Raw genomic sequence first — 15,532 nt, forward strand, 5'->3', positions numbered from 1 at the left:
ACCACATCAAATTCCAGGAAGTTCTGAGACAGTATTAAGCACCGGTCCAGTGCTGAAATGCAAGACCAAGTCAAAGAATGACTGGATGAACTTCTACAAAACAAAACAATCTGCACTTAAGTAGATACTACCAACTGCAGTCATTTCTGTAGCTGTATGCTGCCTGCCACATTCACATGGTTTTTAAACAAGATAGCTAGGATCTTTTCTGATGGAGACCAATAAAGAATTACTGCAACGCTCATGAAGAAAAAGAGCAAGCTCAACATTCTCATGAGGGAAAAGTACACTAAATGTACATTCCCTATCCAGCCACAGATATGCATAAAGGCACATATGCATGGTTCATGAAGAGACTGAGGTTGAGTGCATGACAACAGCTTTCCAATACACATTCACAGAACAAGAGAATGACTCCAGAAGATAGATTAAACAGTAGGCTAATGTCTCTTAGGCTTACAGGTGCAAAGACTAGAGGCAAGTAACTAGTGCTCTCCTCCAACAACATAAATGCATTATTTGTGAACGCACATCTAGTGTAGAAAGGTGCTCTACATTTCAAGTGCCCAATGAAAGGACTATTTGCTTGCATCTCCCTGACTGACAAATAGCATCCAGACTCCTAAACAGGATTTTATAGTAGGTATCCAAGTAGCCATTCTTCAGTGGTAATAACATGGGACTTCAGTATATGGTGCCAAATACTTCTGCTCAGTACACCATTATACTCATTTGCTACTCTGCATTAGAGTTGAGAAATGCAAAGAGAGGGAAAATAGTTTTGACTTTGTGACCAGAACATATATATTAATGAATCTGCTTCAGCTGTATCACATTGTTTGGAGTTTGACCTGCAGCCAGCCAGGTGATCAAATTCATTGAATAGGAGTCTCTATACATTGCTTTTTGCTGGGAGGCTGCTCGATAGGCAATGTTGTTGAAACAAGTTGTCAGGCAAATGGAGAAGTCTCTCTCTTTCTGCAACAGGCCAGAAAGCGTGGCAATTTGGATTTTGTCAAAATACAGTCCTAACAGAGTAATTCTGGCTTAACCTTCAAAATCTTTGTGATGGTGAAGAAACTCCCTGATCAGAGCAGTATTTGCAGACTTTAAGCACAGGTAGATGGACTTACCAGTAGCTCAGTTACAAGACTAAGCTTTAGAGGCGAATTTAGAGGCAAATTCCAACTGTTCACAATTATGCATGTTATCATTCAGCTGTATGTAAAGATTTCCCAAAACATGCAATTCCAATGATAGGACAGCTTAAAGTTTATACCAGGCAAGTCCTGATAACCTGAAAGGAAGACATTATCTTAAGAGGTTTTTAAGTTCCCTTCTACGCTACAGATTTAGTACTAATTCCCTTGGTGTCTTACTTTCTCAGAATATAGAGGGGAATAGAACTTTCTTTTTGTGTGAATGTGTCATGGGAAAAAATACACTGAAGACTGAAATGATAAAAGCAATGTGAGAAGAAACATGAGACAAAGACCCAAGGCAATTGACCAAAGACACCTCAACGTTCATCACTCTGTCTGACTCTGGGAGTGCTGTATCTAGACAGATTTTCAAGAAACACAAGCCTGAGTCAAGTGACCAAAACAGTTCAGGGACCTGTCACCACTCAGCAGACCTCTGGCTCTGTGCACTGGTATTTTATATTCAGCCACATCTTGAAGGATCTAAGTGGTCAGAGTCAAAGACTGCAAGAGCGGACTCCTTTCTGGGGAAAGAGGGTTCAGATTGGTCCTTAGGTCAGAACTGAAAAAACCATGAAATAGTACAGAAGGGATGTGGCCCCATGTTTTGCTGTAACAGGCCGTCAGATCTTGACACACAGGAAAGGACAGACTTCATTTTCCTTTAACCAGGAGGCATTTCAGAAAATTGTTTGGCTATTTTTTGCCTTTGTTAACACAATATAAAACTACATTTTCTCCTAGATCCCCTGCATTTGCCACCCACACAAAAGCAAAGCCTTCCTTGTGCTATCATGTATTTTATCACCTCAACAGCAACCCATTTACAAGGTGGGAAGCTCTAAGAGAAGCATGAAGGGCTGAACAAATAAGAGTTTTCATCCGTTTCAAATATTTGCAGTAATAATAGAAGGGATTATCATTTTCCAGGAGAGGAAGAGGCACTTTTAGTTATCAGAGAGACTGGAATTTTGCCAAGATGCCTCTAAGACTATCTGCTGGGATTAGGATGCAGACTATAACCATTAATCCTCTAGTGTTGGCAGTCCTTGATGCATCCATTACACAGCAATGCTACTTGTGCCAAGACATCCGCTTGCGACTGGAAGCAAAGGAGTTAATCGGCAGGAGTCACGGCTTTGCACCCAACACTTCTCACTAGGCATAGCTAACAGAGATAAACTATTATTGGCCCTGATAGGATTTTTTTTTTTTTTCCCTTGTGGCAATTCAGCTTAGCAGGGTGTTAGACTGAGTGCTCCAAATCTACTTCCTTCAGCAGTTCAACCCTTTGTGAGACCCCCCCCAAGGGCTTTGAATCATTTTTGGAAATCTTCTGATGTGTTTCAAAAACTGTCAATCAGACTTGAACCCACTTACTGTTCTCTTCCTCCACCTCCCCCAGACTCAGCAAATGGGGAAGGTTCCATTTTGGCTTACATCCTTGCCAGTACCTGAAGCCAACGACTTTCTGCCTCTGGAAGTCCAAAGTTAAACCAAGCAATGTCACAAAGCTAAACCCTGAGGGATTATCTATTCAGACATGGAAACTGTTAGCAAAGACTCTGCATTCACAGGATACGAGACAGGACTCTACTGCAAGGAGGCGATCATATAAAACAGAGAGGTGGTGGTGGTGGTGGTGGGGAAATGCTACTTTCATTCAACATGATAGGGTATGGGTTACTAGCCAGAGATTTCTAAAGAAGCTTTTCCACAGTTTAAGAGGTGATTTCTTTTATCCCCCTGGTTGTGTACCTACTAACTTCTATGGCCCTTCTTATCCTCTGCCCTCAAAAACATCCCTGAGCCCCCAAAAAGACTTGTTAGCTGTATTTTACAAATTATTTGGGCATAAAGTGATGCAATCTAGATCTTGAAGGACATTATTGTCAGAACAACAAAAAATAATCAAGTTCAGTTAGCTTTTGTGTGTAGCCGGTAGAACTGAAAAGGCACCTCTGTGCATCCCATTTATCCTCATAGAAGGATGGTTTGACAGTATGCCAAACCCTTCCACATCCTTGTTGTTATGCCCAAACACAGAATTACATACGTGCTGCTTGTGAGCCATGCAAGATTAGGCTGCAGTGGGGCTTGCTCTGTTACTTAATGCAAGGTTCCAGCCCCCAGGCCTTCTCTGCAACCTCTATTCACAAATAAATTCAAAGATACCTGGTTTAGGATTAAATGGGTAATCTCCAATATAGATGGCGTTCAGTTACTACAGTAAGATTTACAGCCTCAGCTTCCCCACCTGTAAAAAGACAAGCCTTACGAGAGTGCTGGTATGGGTAGTCAAACCACCAAACAGAGCAGGGGCACTACAGAAACCTTCACTGTCAAAAAAAGAAATTACCCAGTGTCATCTCTGCATCATCTCTCTTTGTTTCCGCAGACAAGGTTCTGGTTCACTGTGCTATGGGTCGCAGCCGGTCAGCCACATTGGTCTTGGCTTACCTGATGATTTACAAGAACATGACAGTGGTGGATGCCATTGAGCAAGTATCAAGACACCGATGCATCTTGCCAAACCGGGGCTTCTTGAAGCAGCTGAGAGAACTGGACATAGCGTTGGCACTGCAGAGGAGGAACACCAAGAACAGCCTACCGCCTCCTGATGACGAGAACAGCACCACGATCTAGTGTTGTTCCTGGCAGCGTTGTGCTACTGGAAAAGAAACTCCATAAAAGGAGGGGAGGGGAAGGTGTAGTTAATTACACGGTCACAAGGATCATTTGTTATTTGGAAGGAAAAACAAAGTAATCGCAAATACTGTCAAGATGAGGAAGAAAGGAAGCCAAATTTAAAACGCATCTTCTTAGAATGCTCCAGCCTTAGCAGAATTCTTTGTGACATCAACAAATAAATTTTACCCTCAGTAAAGAAAGTTTTACAGCACAAATGCAGGCACAACTTAAAGAAAACCCTCTTCTAGCCGAGTACCCCCAAAATCCTGATCCTAACCCCAAGCACATGGTCTTTAAAAAAGCAGAGCTAGGCATTTCTGAAGAAATTTTGCAGGAAAAATACCAAGATAGTAGCAGCACAGATGAATTCTTAAGTTTAGTTCCAGAGTCCTGAACGATTTTGTGGGAGTTTGCTTTTTAGTGCTGCTTCCTGGCATCTCCATTTCTTCTTTCACAGTAATAATCTAGGGCAGCACGATGTTTAGAGAGCCTCCAGATGAGGATGTCTTCACAATGGACATTGCAGCAGACCATGCAAACTAGAAACAATTCAAGGAGATACATACATGTGACATTTGACCAGTTTCAGTTTTGTTTTTCTTTAGTGCTTCAACTGCCTGACTTTTAAAAGGTCCTATAAATACAGAATATTTACTAGTCCACAAAAAAAGACAGAAGATTCTGTATGGTGACTCATTTTCCTGCACTTGGAAAACTAATGGCTAGAAAAATAGGATGTCCCTTACATTGCTAAGAAGTTCAACACTGAACTTGTGCAGCCCTCGTAACTCCCTAAATAATCATAGATTATAACCAGTTTTAATGAGGTTTTAGTTTTGATTAAAAAGGCAAGAGACACAGGTGAAGCCTTTAAAAAATACCTCAGTGACCTGCCTAACCAGGAGGAAGTTGCTGCTGCGCTTCCAGACACCACTATTTATATTTACTACTGCCAAATGTTTCCTCCTATCTCAGCTTTAGTCACCTTAATGCATTATTGTGCTTCAGTACAGTTGCTAATAATTTTATTTGTTGACAGAAGTAGCCCGAATACACAAATAGGGACACCAGATCTACTTTTCTACCCAACTTACTCAATTTACTCAATTTGTATCAATAACTGTGTTTTGACACGAGAGTTTTGCCCCCTCAGCTGTATTTTATAGTCTTAAAACACACTGTAGAGGAGGATCACACTTAAGCCATGTTTACCTTTTTTGCATCTGTAAAAAGGTCATCACCCTCCCTACTGGAATTTTGCCTATGTATCAGGTAAGAGCTATTTACTGCCTCAGTACCTGAGAAGAACAACCTAGCCACCAAGAGCACAGAGAGCTCTCTTGGTCTTTACCAGCTGACAAAAGACTTTGTAACTTTGGTGCAGTATAGACTGTAGAAGTCTTGGATATTTAAAAAAAAAAAAAACAAAAAAAAAAAGCAACAACAACAACAAAAACACCAACACAGGGCAGAAAGGCTACAAACCAGAGTTGAGCACAACTTTAAGCCTTTTTTTGTGGATATTAACAGCTCTTTACAGGCTTAGCATCTATAGTGTAAAGGCTTTCCTATCCCCTCACTTCCTTTTGGGGCCCCAACGCCCAGTAAATCATTCATCTCCCAACACGAACTGTTGCCAAGACCACGGGCACTCATAATACAATGCTTTTGACTTCTCATTCGTATTTATCTGCAGGGGGGTTGGACTAGATGACCTCTAGGGGTCCCTTCCAACCCAAAACATTCTATGATTCTATAATAAAGACCTTATCTTCAAATTCTCAGACACAGCAGAACACAACAAACACAACTAAACTCTTAAAAAACAAATGAGACATCGTGATGTGAACAATATTCATGGCATACATACAAATTCTGGGACTTACAGCAAATTCAGTATCTCTACACCTGGATTAGAAAAAGCAGCAAGAACAGAAATAAAAGGAAACACAAAGAAAGCCACTTGACACTTTAAAAATAAATAAGCAGTCACAATGTGGGCTTAGAGAGTCAAAAAAATTCTTGGAAGGGGTCCCTCAACTCTTTCCATCTGTTTCCGTAGACCTTCAAATGCACCTTTACTGCCTGCTCCAACTTAATTCACAACCCAGACACACAACAGTTCTCTCAGCCTTGGGTCTGCCAGACCTGCATTTCAGACACATAGCCCCAGTCTTTCATTTACCCTGATGGAGAAAACTGAACTTTCTCACCTCGATGGTGGCAGTCTGTTTCTTAGCATTAGCCTTACAGACAGGAATTCTGTACCGAACGATCTACTAAAATACAACAAACATCTACTGGGATTTCCCTCAGTCAAGTTACAGGTTGTTTTCTTTCTTGTGTCCTGTATGATGACTTGATTACTCCTGTAACTGGAAGAGGATTCGTAGCTGATTTACATGTGAAATTGTATTCAAACAAGGTTTTCTGGGGCCTGGTGATGGGTATTTCTTTTGCGAGTCTGAGACTTGTGCAAACACACAGGAAAAATTTGGATTTCCTAAGGCCCAGCTGCTTTTGGTAGAGACTGACAAAACTTTCAAATAGCAACCTCCCAACTACTGATAGAAAGCAAAATACTAGAACTCTTAAGTAGTCCCCACTCATTTTGTCCTGCACAGTAAATTAGGAAATTGGCACATGGCAACACTGACATAGCAACAGAGGAACATATTGACAATTTCCAAGGGACAGGATTCCAAGCTACTTAGGAACTAGGAGCTACTGCTCTTGCATGAAGATGAAAACCAGCAGAAAACTGACTGTTCAAGTAGTAAATCAACAGAATCCCGTATTCCAATGTTTCTACACATACTACTTCAAGGCCTTAAACATGGCTTAATTAAGCTTATTTAGTCTTATTTAGTAGATAGGGAAAACCCTAAAGAATTTAAATTACTCAACTAGAGCTACAATAAAGCCAAAACTGTAATCCTACCTTGTATCTTCTTACAAACCCCCTCCCTACTCCACAAAGCTCAAAACAACAACTTTTGATCAATGTATACCCCAGAGCTTCACTATGGAAGAGATGACCTATATTACTATATAGGTCCTAACCAATGCTGGAAATACATAGTTTTAATACAGAGAAGTATTAAAAGTAAAGGGAAAGAAAAACAGAGTCATAGGTCTTTATGTATTGGTCAGTTTGCTTGCTTCTAGAGGTGTCAGTCTCTACAGAACAGGCTGCAATAGGATCACCCTCAGCGCTACAGAAAATTGCCAGGCCCATTCTTTCTATTTACCATACTGTGTATAAATGGAGTTTGTTTCCATGAACTAGCCTGCCTGATGGACAAGTTGAACACCTTATAAAACTAAAACACACAGACAGTGATCCAACATGAAAGTTTTATACGTTTGAACAACCTCTGTTTCTGTTTGTATCACACAGCTTCTTACAAAGTTAGCCAAAAACTGGTTATATTTTATCCACTGCCAGGAGATCAGGGAGCCAGAGAGTGACACCACTTACCATTCCTGTCTTTGCTAAAAGTGCAGCTTTCGGGAGTACTGTGATTTGGCAGCTTCCAGACAAAAGTAGGCTCTGCTTGCAAGGCAAGTATCTTCCCTAGAACCAGGTATTGCCTGAAGCACTCTGCTGGTACAGCTATGCTAATTAAGCAACCCTGAAGTAAACATACTTTTTATTTACTTTCCAGCTTTTTTCCCTGCCATTCTCCCAGAATCAATTAGACTAAATCAGAAAAAGCAGAAGTTTTGGAACACGTAGCTTCCACAAAGTAGGCAACCCTTGCAAGTTGCTAACTAGCTAACTAACAGGCATTAGCAACACCGACTGCACCCACCTGCCAAGGCCACAAGCAACATACCTGCAGAATGAGGCAAGTTTATGTCCTTCTTGCAAATCACTAGTGGTATGAAGTATCCTATTAGTCACACCAAAGGTGAAGACTGCAGGGGCAGGGTAACTGCATTTCCCTAGAATCATCTATTGCAACTCTGAAGATTTTGAGATACTAAAAGGACGGACCAATTCTCAGCTGGGATAGCACAAGAGCACAGCCAAAACTGACACTGCAATGGGCACACAATACACAGAACAGGTAGATCTGAAATTTTAGTGCAGTGATGCAATTCAGAGCTGGATAGTCACTATGTGAAAAGATGTAGGACAGCCATTTTGTCCTCCTGAAAGGAATTCAGTTCCGAAATAATGAAATAAAAAAAAAATAGGAAACTTGCCTGTTGTGCACACACAGTACATAATTTTCCACCCAAGTTTTAATCTGTGTATTGCAAATACAGAACTTCAGCAATATGCTGGAGTCAGGATACTCTGTTTCAGGTTAGCACATACTGAAATGGCAAGGTCTGACTTGCCTGTACATTACGGGCTTGGAAACCTGAATCTAAACAGCTGTGGATAAGGACCCAGGTGACTTTTTCACTCACCATAAAAACATACAAATTAAGAAATCTCAAAACATAGTGTTACTTTGAGAGGCAATTATTCAAAGATGCAAGGTCCTACTTATACACACTCAAAGGCTGCACGTTAACTGTGTGGAGTTCACCTTCCCTTTTCCTAAGCATAAAAAAGGTGACAGTGACTTTGTGAAGACAAACACACGTATAGTTTAAGTACTATGAATACTCTCTGCCTTCAAAAAGCAAATCTGACAGTGGAAGTGCATGAACAAAGACCTTTGTTGTACTGTGCTCTCCTTATTAAGCATTCTGGACTTCTAAAATACAAGTTACTCCAAATTATCATTTGACCAGCAATTTTAGCTCCCATTCAGATCCATTATTTTAGACGGCTGCCCCATCATATTAAAATTGAACAGATTATGTGCATAAATCTGTACTATCAATTTCTTGATTTGGCAACACCACACACTTTAAGGGTTTTATTTAAAGAAATACATATTTTTCTGAGTTTTGAGCATATAAAATACCACCTATAAAGCTGCTTTATATACCAGAAGGGGGACATACAAAGTTTTCAATCAAGATGACCAATCCTTTCACCTTAGCTAGCAACTTCCTTGCAGCGCCAGTGGGCTGGAGGGGGGATTCGGTGTCAACATTCACATTAGAAGCATTTTGAAAAATTCTTACCAGGATTTTTTTCTGGTGCAGATTCACATGCACCCAATTTAAACTTGGTCCACATACAAGCTCCATGTATAGAGAGCCTTCTTGATTTTTACAGACTATTGCTAGATTAGAAGTGTTCATATATGTATGTACGTGTTTGTGTGCGCACATATACATGCATATACACAGAACTCAAGAGGTTCAACACAAGGTTTGCATCGTCTTGTCACCCAGCAACAATGACAAAGGAAGAGATTACAATTCTATCAAGATACAGTCCAAACATCATGTCTGTTACTATCATATATCCTTTTACATATATATTAACACTTCCTATAGGAAAGAAATTTCATACATTAAATATTGACAACCTTGTAATGTATTAAATACATATTTATTCAATATTTTATTAAGATTATTAAAAAAAATAATCTTAGATACTCTTTATTTTCACAAGGTGTATGCAATTATGATGAGTAACCTACACTTAGGCTCTAACAGCCTAATCCAAACCCCATAACTTTAATGGGCTTTAGATCAAGCATGTGAGAGCACTGTAACAAACACTGTTTCAGGAGGTAATTCCCATGCAACATCAAACTATGACAAGACACAAGAGGCTAAAAATGGCTCATCATAATTTATTTTATGTTAAAATGTACAGCTTGGGGGGGTGTTTTTTGCAATTTTTATTTTTGTTTCTTGGGTGTTTTTTTGTGGGTTTTTTTTTTTTTTAAGTGACTGACTAAAAAGATAACAGATAAATACAAGAGTGTCACTGGGTCCTATTTTTACATGTATCAAGCCTCTTCTGTTCGGCCCTTACAGTCACTCTGTACAGGTACAAAGGCTACAAAAAAAGGAAGCAATATAAACAGACACAAATAACTTTTGCCTTTTTACATGCGATCTGTAAGCTTAGTTTGAGCTATTCACACGCTACTGCTCTATTTTTTCCCTTAAAAAATAACTCCAATATTTTATAAAGATAGAAAAATCTACAGATGGAATGAAAATGTAAAGTTAGAGGCATTTCCATAAAATAGCAACTTTACACCAAATTCACTACTTTTTTTTAAATCCTGCCAAGTATTTGGACATATATGAAAATGTTTCAAAACTTGACAAATAAACACTGAGATGTTTCAATCAACAAAAAAAACATAACAGTATTTATAAAACAGAAAGCTGCCTTTTTTCCTACCCCAGCCCCAAAGAAGCTGGTCACAAAAATGGAAAAGAGTCTCAACTTTACACTAAACATACAGCAATAAAACCCTTTGAACTAACCAAAATGTGAATAGCTTTTGCAGCTTTTTTTTATTATTTTTTACAAGTTTTATAATTAACAAAAATATAGTTCTGTTTTTTTTACCCCTCAAACTAGGGTAACCTAATCAAGGCAAAAAAATTAAGAAATGGCTTACTGTTAAGCACAACACTTGTACAGTACTACAAAATGCACTGTCACTAACAAAGACATTAGCGGCATGCGGAAGTGTCACCTTCAGAAACAAAATAATACAATAAAAGAATTGCTAAAAGGCATTTACATGTGGGGAAAGGAGAGAGAAAAAGCTCACGATCCAGTACTGTCTGATAATTTTGGAGTCTATTTATCCACATTTTTAATGGGAGCAGGCACATAAAATGGCTCTGAACCATCAGCTGCTGTGTAATTGCAGTTCATAGAAAGAGTTCTTCCTTTCCAGAGAACTTCAAGCTCAATGAAATAAACAAAAAATGGAAAAAACTACCTGATTCCCCCCAAAGAAAAGAGAAGAAAAAGTTAAATCGCACAAAGTTAAAAAAAAAAAAACCAAAACAAAAAACGAAACAAGAAAAAAAGAAAAAAGAAAAATTTGTATAAGGCTTTCTGCTGCATACAGCTTTTAAATGGTGCCAACAAATGTTTTTGCATTCACACCAATTGCTGGTTTTGAAATCGTACTCTCCAAAAGATATTTGTGCAGATCAATCCAATATGCCAGTTTGGTAGTCAGTGTCTCTCCAAAGGGCCTACCTTCTCATGTAGGATCCATTAAGAGACTGCTTAGACATGCCTGTATTCATGTAGCCATGATGCCCTGGAGGAGTGTACATCATGTTACTGTGGGGTGCTGTCTGCATTGGTTGCTGTGCATATGGCTGAGTTCCCATCATCCCCATCTGCATCTGCATAGGGTACTGGGGTGTTTGATTCATATACCCATGATTACTGTGATAGCCACTATTCATCATCGGCTGGGACATACTATAACCATTCATAGCATTAAGGGTATTCATATTCATGTTCACTGAATTGACATTATAAGCTGGGGCTGGCATCAAATTTACACTCATGTTCATACCACGCTGCATTGTTAAGGTCCGTGCAGGCCCTTGCATGGCCACAGTCTGTGAAGCACGCCCATAAATTTGTGTCTGATGGGCTGCAGCAGCAGGTGGCAGAGGCGTGGATTTGGTTCTTACAGAAACATGACCTTTGCTGGCCATCTGAGTCTGCAGTCTTTGGGTGTGGGATATTCCAATATTCGATGAAGTCATATTACGCTGCAAAAGGGGAGGTGGCAAATTCATGGGAGGAGGAGTAAGGTTGGGGGGAGGGGTCATGGTAGCCTGTGCTTGGGGTCCTCCAGGAACAGCATGTGGAGACTGAGAAAGCTGAACAAGCCCTGTATTACTTAAGGGGGTGGACAAAGAGGCACTGTTTGCATAGGATGTTACAGCAGCTGAATGGCTGTAAGGCAAAGAATGATCCATAAGCGTGTTAGTTAACTGCTGCAGTTTGGCAAGGCTGAAGGTGGCGGATGGCTGAGAGTAATGCCCCGCTCCAAATTCACTCTGCCCCATTCTTTCATATAATCCAATGTTGGCATTGCCAGTCTCGGGGATTTCAGTTAACTGCATAGGTGGTGTAAAATTAGCGGCCATGCTGCACTGCGATAACTGTTGGTTGCTACTTGGAGGCCTTTCGACAACACAACCCTGGGGAGACTTTACATTACAAGTGGGAGGAGAATTGATGTTTGTTTGTTGCATCATACTGCAGCTTCCATTAATGTTAGACATCTGCTGTGTCACTGCACAGCTACTCTGTGTTAGGTTACTAGACGTAAGGCTACTGTACGAGCAACTGTTTTGCGAAGAGTTGTTTCCACAGATACTACTACCCATTGTAGAATCGTAACTGCTTGGGTTTTCATAGTTTTCTGTTGTGCTCTCAATGCTCCCTAAGTCACTAAACCCACTATCCACAACTTGTTGCGAATGATCAGAAACTGAGGGAACATCCATCATTGGGCTGGTCTCCATGTTCTGTAGAGATGGCACAGAAATGGCACTTTGATCTGGGCTGATCTGAGCATAGCTGTTCTCTAGAGGAGCAACATTTGGACTATTAACAGAACGAACTGACTGGCTGGGATGAGAGTGCACAGACGAAACTGGACTACTGTGGTCAGACTGCTGACAATCATCCAGTGTGGTCATTTGGGGACTTTGGTCATTATGGGCATAGTTTTGCAAACTTCTACATGCCTCTTGAGTCTCTGCGCAGTCCTGAAATGTATCTTCATGTTCACTTGCTTCTTGGGTTAGAGACTGTACTGCTTGAACTGTCTCTGTATCGATCTCCATGGTCTCAGTACTCTCTCCCTTGAAATCGGAATGTAATTCTTCACCAGCTTTTTGGTCCTGGTTGTTATCTGTATGATCATCATCAGATTCAGGCACTGGGTCTGAATCTGTGGCAAGTTCTTTCTGGTCACTTTCACACTCATCAGCTGCAAGGTCAACACCACAATCCATTAAGTCCTCTTGATTTGAATTACCAGTTTGAACATTTACGTCTAAAAAAGATTGCTGTGTTTCCAGCATTTCTTTGAAAGCTTCACCAGGCAATTCCTCTTTCTCCACTTCTGTTGAACCCATGTGGCTATCGTCCTCATCATCTGCATCATGATCCTCATTGTGAGAAGGTTCTTCATCCTCCTCCTCCTCCTCCTCCTCCTGATCATCCAAATGCATGGGCTCCTCTTTTTGCAGAAACACCTCTTCTGCTTTGTCTTTTTCTTGATCTTTTGAGTTGATTCCACCTTCTTCTACACTCCTTTCTTCTTCCCCAGCTTTCATCATATCATTTTCTTGTTTTTCAAAGGGTTCATTGGGTGGACACACAGGTTCAGGTTCTACCTCTTTTACCTCATCATCTAGCGGTGGTAATACTTCAACAGGCTCTTTAATCGCTTCCTCTGTAACAGCAGGAGCTGAGCAGGGCTTGTCTTCAGCTACTTCCTTTTGTTCCTCCACCAGCACCTGATAGTCAGGCTCCATAGGAGTCTCAGGTGGAGTGTATAAATTAAGCTTAAAGCCAGGTTTTCTTTCTTTGCTTTGCCTCCATTTAGATGGACCACGCTTAACTCCTTTGGGCCAACCCTGCTTATTCTTTAAAGGTTCAAGATTGTCTTTAGTGCTTTCTTCCAATACAGCTACATCCTCTGTATTATCTTTGGGAGACAATAAATAGAGACAAAAGAAAAGTCTTAGCTTGCACAAACTAATCAATATTTTCAAACATAATCCCAAAAGTAATTTATAAACTCAAAATATATTATGAAACTCTGGAACAAGAGTTATAAACAGATCTCAAACCACAACAGAACTACATAATATCTACAGCTCAAACACACTTACGCACATACGTAAAGTTTTTTTTGTTTGGTGGCCTTTTAACAGTGACCATCAGAAACACCATTTATATGCTAGCAGAATCCCAGAGATTTAAATCACAAGACATGTAAACTAAAGCAAAAATAGCGTCCAAATACTTGATTATCAACCTTCATTTTTAGAATAGAGGTATGCCATCACTTTTATATAGACATTGATCTATTGCATATTCATCTTTTTTGACAGTAAAAACACAAGAGTCTGGAGTTTCCTGTTTGACCATTCTGGAGTACAAGTCATAGTAAGCATATAATCATGCTTTAGTACCAACCCTGTAAATAAAGGTGGTTCATTCTAGTATCTTCTCATGGGCAGCACATCATGACACAGCTCACATGACAAAAGTCAAAAGATAATTGAAATTAAACAGTGTGTCAGAACACTAAATTAATCTATTGACTACAAAAAACTACCTGAACACATTCATTCCTCTCTCCCCAGATACCACTTACATATAAACTGAAAAAAGGGAGAATCCTCAGGATATAACATGCTGCATTTGGGAGTGCAACAGCTTCAGCAATACTCCTTTGCCAAGTTCTGCCTCTCACTGTAGTGTTATAACACTCCTGTAGTTGATTAATGTGATGACATGGTCCATGGACAAATACACAGTATCAGTCTAGTTAAAGCAGTGCAAACCTGACCACTGGGACATAGCTGGAACACTCTGAATTTGCTAGTATTAGTTTAATTTGTTTCTTTTGACAAGCAGGAAAAAGCAGTAATAGCCTAATGTACCTGTGTACTGGTTTGTAATAGCACCAACATTCATAAGCACGGTTGCTCAAGTTGCACAAAAGCTGTTTAAAATAGAAATCAGTGCATGATCCCTCAACTGAGGATTGCAAAGATTAAACTTCCCATGCAATTATGAAACCACTAGGATAGTACCCACTGGCTTCTTAAAGAAAACATACAGACCTGAGAATCCAGTCATTCATTCTGGAATTAAAACTTTTAAGTGTAATTTGAGAGCCAGGAGGTCAAGGGATGAGTACACATTCAGAATAGCTCATTAGTAATTTCACTATCCATCCATTAGCTTTTCTGCCAGGAAAAATCCTTGAAATCAAACTAGATAAGCAGCTTTGAAAGAACACAGTTAAAACTATCCCCCTCTTTTGTAGACACCAGTGCTGAGGACATATTGTGCCCCAGAAACAACAAACATTTCATTGCATTATCAACAATCCTGAATAGAAAGATATTTGTGTAAATGAAATCTTACTTTCTGCTTGTATCTTTTACCAAGGATACAAACCCAATATTAGACAGTATTCCAGTGATACCCCTGCTCTGTTGAGTACGAAATTGCCCTGTTGCAGGGACATTAAAGTTGTTTTTGGCAACATGAAAAGGACTGCAGTGCTTCAGACTGCAAAGCATTTGCTTTCTGAACACAAAACCAGATTATAGTATTAATGGCTCAGGAATAACAGAAGAAGTAAACACAACAGAAACAAAACAAAAAAATTTGAAGCCACCACTGAATTCTAATAAACTACATGAGATTAATGGCTCCAGTAGCACCTCTAAGCAGAAAGAATTATTAAGATTGTAAGATTTTTAAGACCAAAATGGCTAGATAAATTTCCAGATTTATGACAAAAAGAAACATTTCCTTTGAGGGCAAACAGACAAATTAATTTTGTGAAGATATAAGAACATTTTCAGCTTACTTGTACAACTATCATCACTCCTGTAACAATGAATATCTTTCTCCTCCTTGTTCTGCTCTTCTTCCTCCTCCTGTTTCTGCTGCCCAGGTTGATACTCAAAAGCTTTTCTAATCACAGGCTTCAAGTCATCATCTTCCCCATCCATCTCACAGGTAG

General features: G+C 39.8%; 2 protein-coding genes across 2 annotated transcripts in view; one reads left to right on the forward strand and one right to left on the reverse strand.

The window, feature by feature from the left end:
• DUSP29 (dual specificity phosphatase 29) overlaps positions 1–3,848 on the forward strand; it is a 15,844-nt gene extending 11,996 nt beyond the window's left edge. Inside the window, exon 3 of the mRNA XM_009641994.2 lies at positions 3,601–3,848. Coding sequence (XP_009640289.1) covers positions 3,601–3,848 — 248 coding nt within the window. The remainder of the gene's footprint in view (positions 1–3,600) is intronic.
• Positions 3,849–10,808: 6,960 nt separating this feature from the next.
• Positions 10,809–15,532, reverse strand: part of KAT6B (lysine acetyltransferase 6B) — a 46,242-nt gene continuing 41,518 nt past the window's right edge. The window contains exons 12-13 of the mRNA XM_035897350.1: positions 15,377–15,532; positions 10,809–13,471 (exon numbers count right to left, since the gene is read on the reverse strand). The exon at positions 15,377–15,532 is cut by the window's right edge and continues 139 nt beyond it. Coding sequence (XP_035753243.1) covers positions 10,983–13,471; positions 15,377–15,532 — 2,645 coding nt within the window. The 3' untranslated portion in view covers positions 10,809–10,982. The remainder of the gene's footprint in view (positions 13,472–15,376) is intronic.

The sequence above is a fragment of the Egretta garzetta genome, unplaced genomic scaffold (genome assembly GCF_000687185.1).
Source record: "Egretta garzetta isolate BGI_Z169 unplaced genomic scaffold, ASM68718v1 scaffold56, whole genome shotgun sequence".
In the NCBI taxonomy this organism is placed as follows: Eukaryota; Metazoa; Chordata; class Aves; order Pelecaniformes; family Ardeidae; genus Egretta; species Egretta garzetta.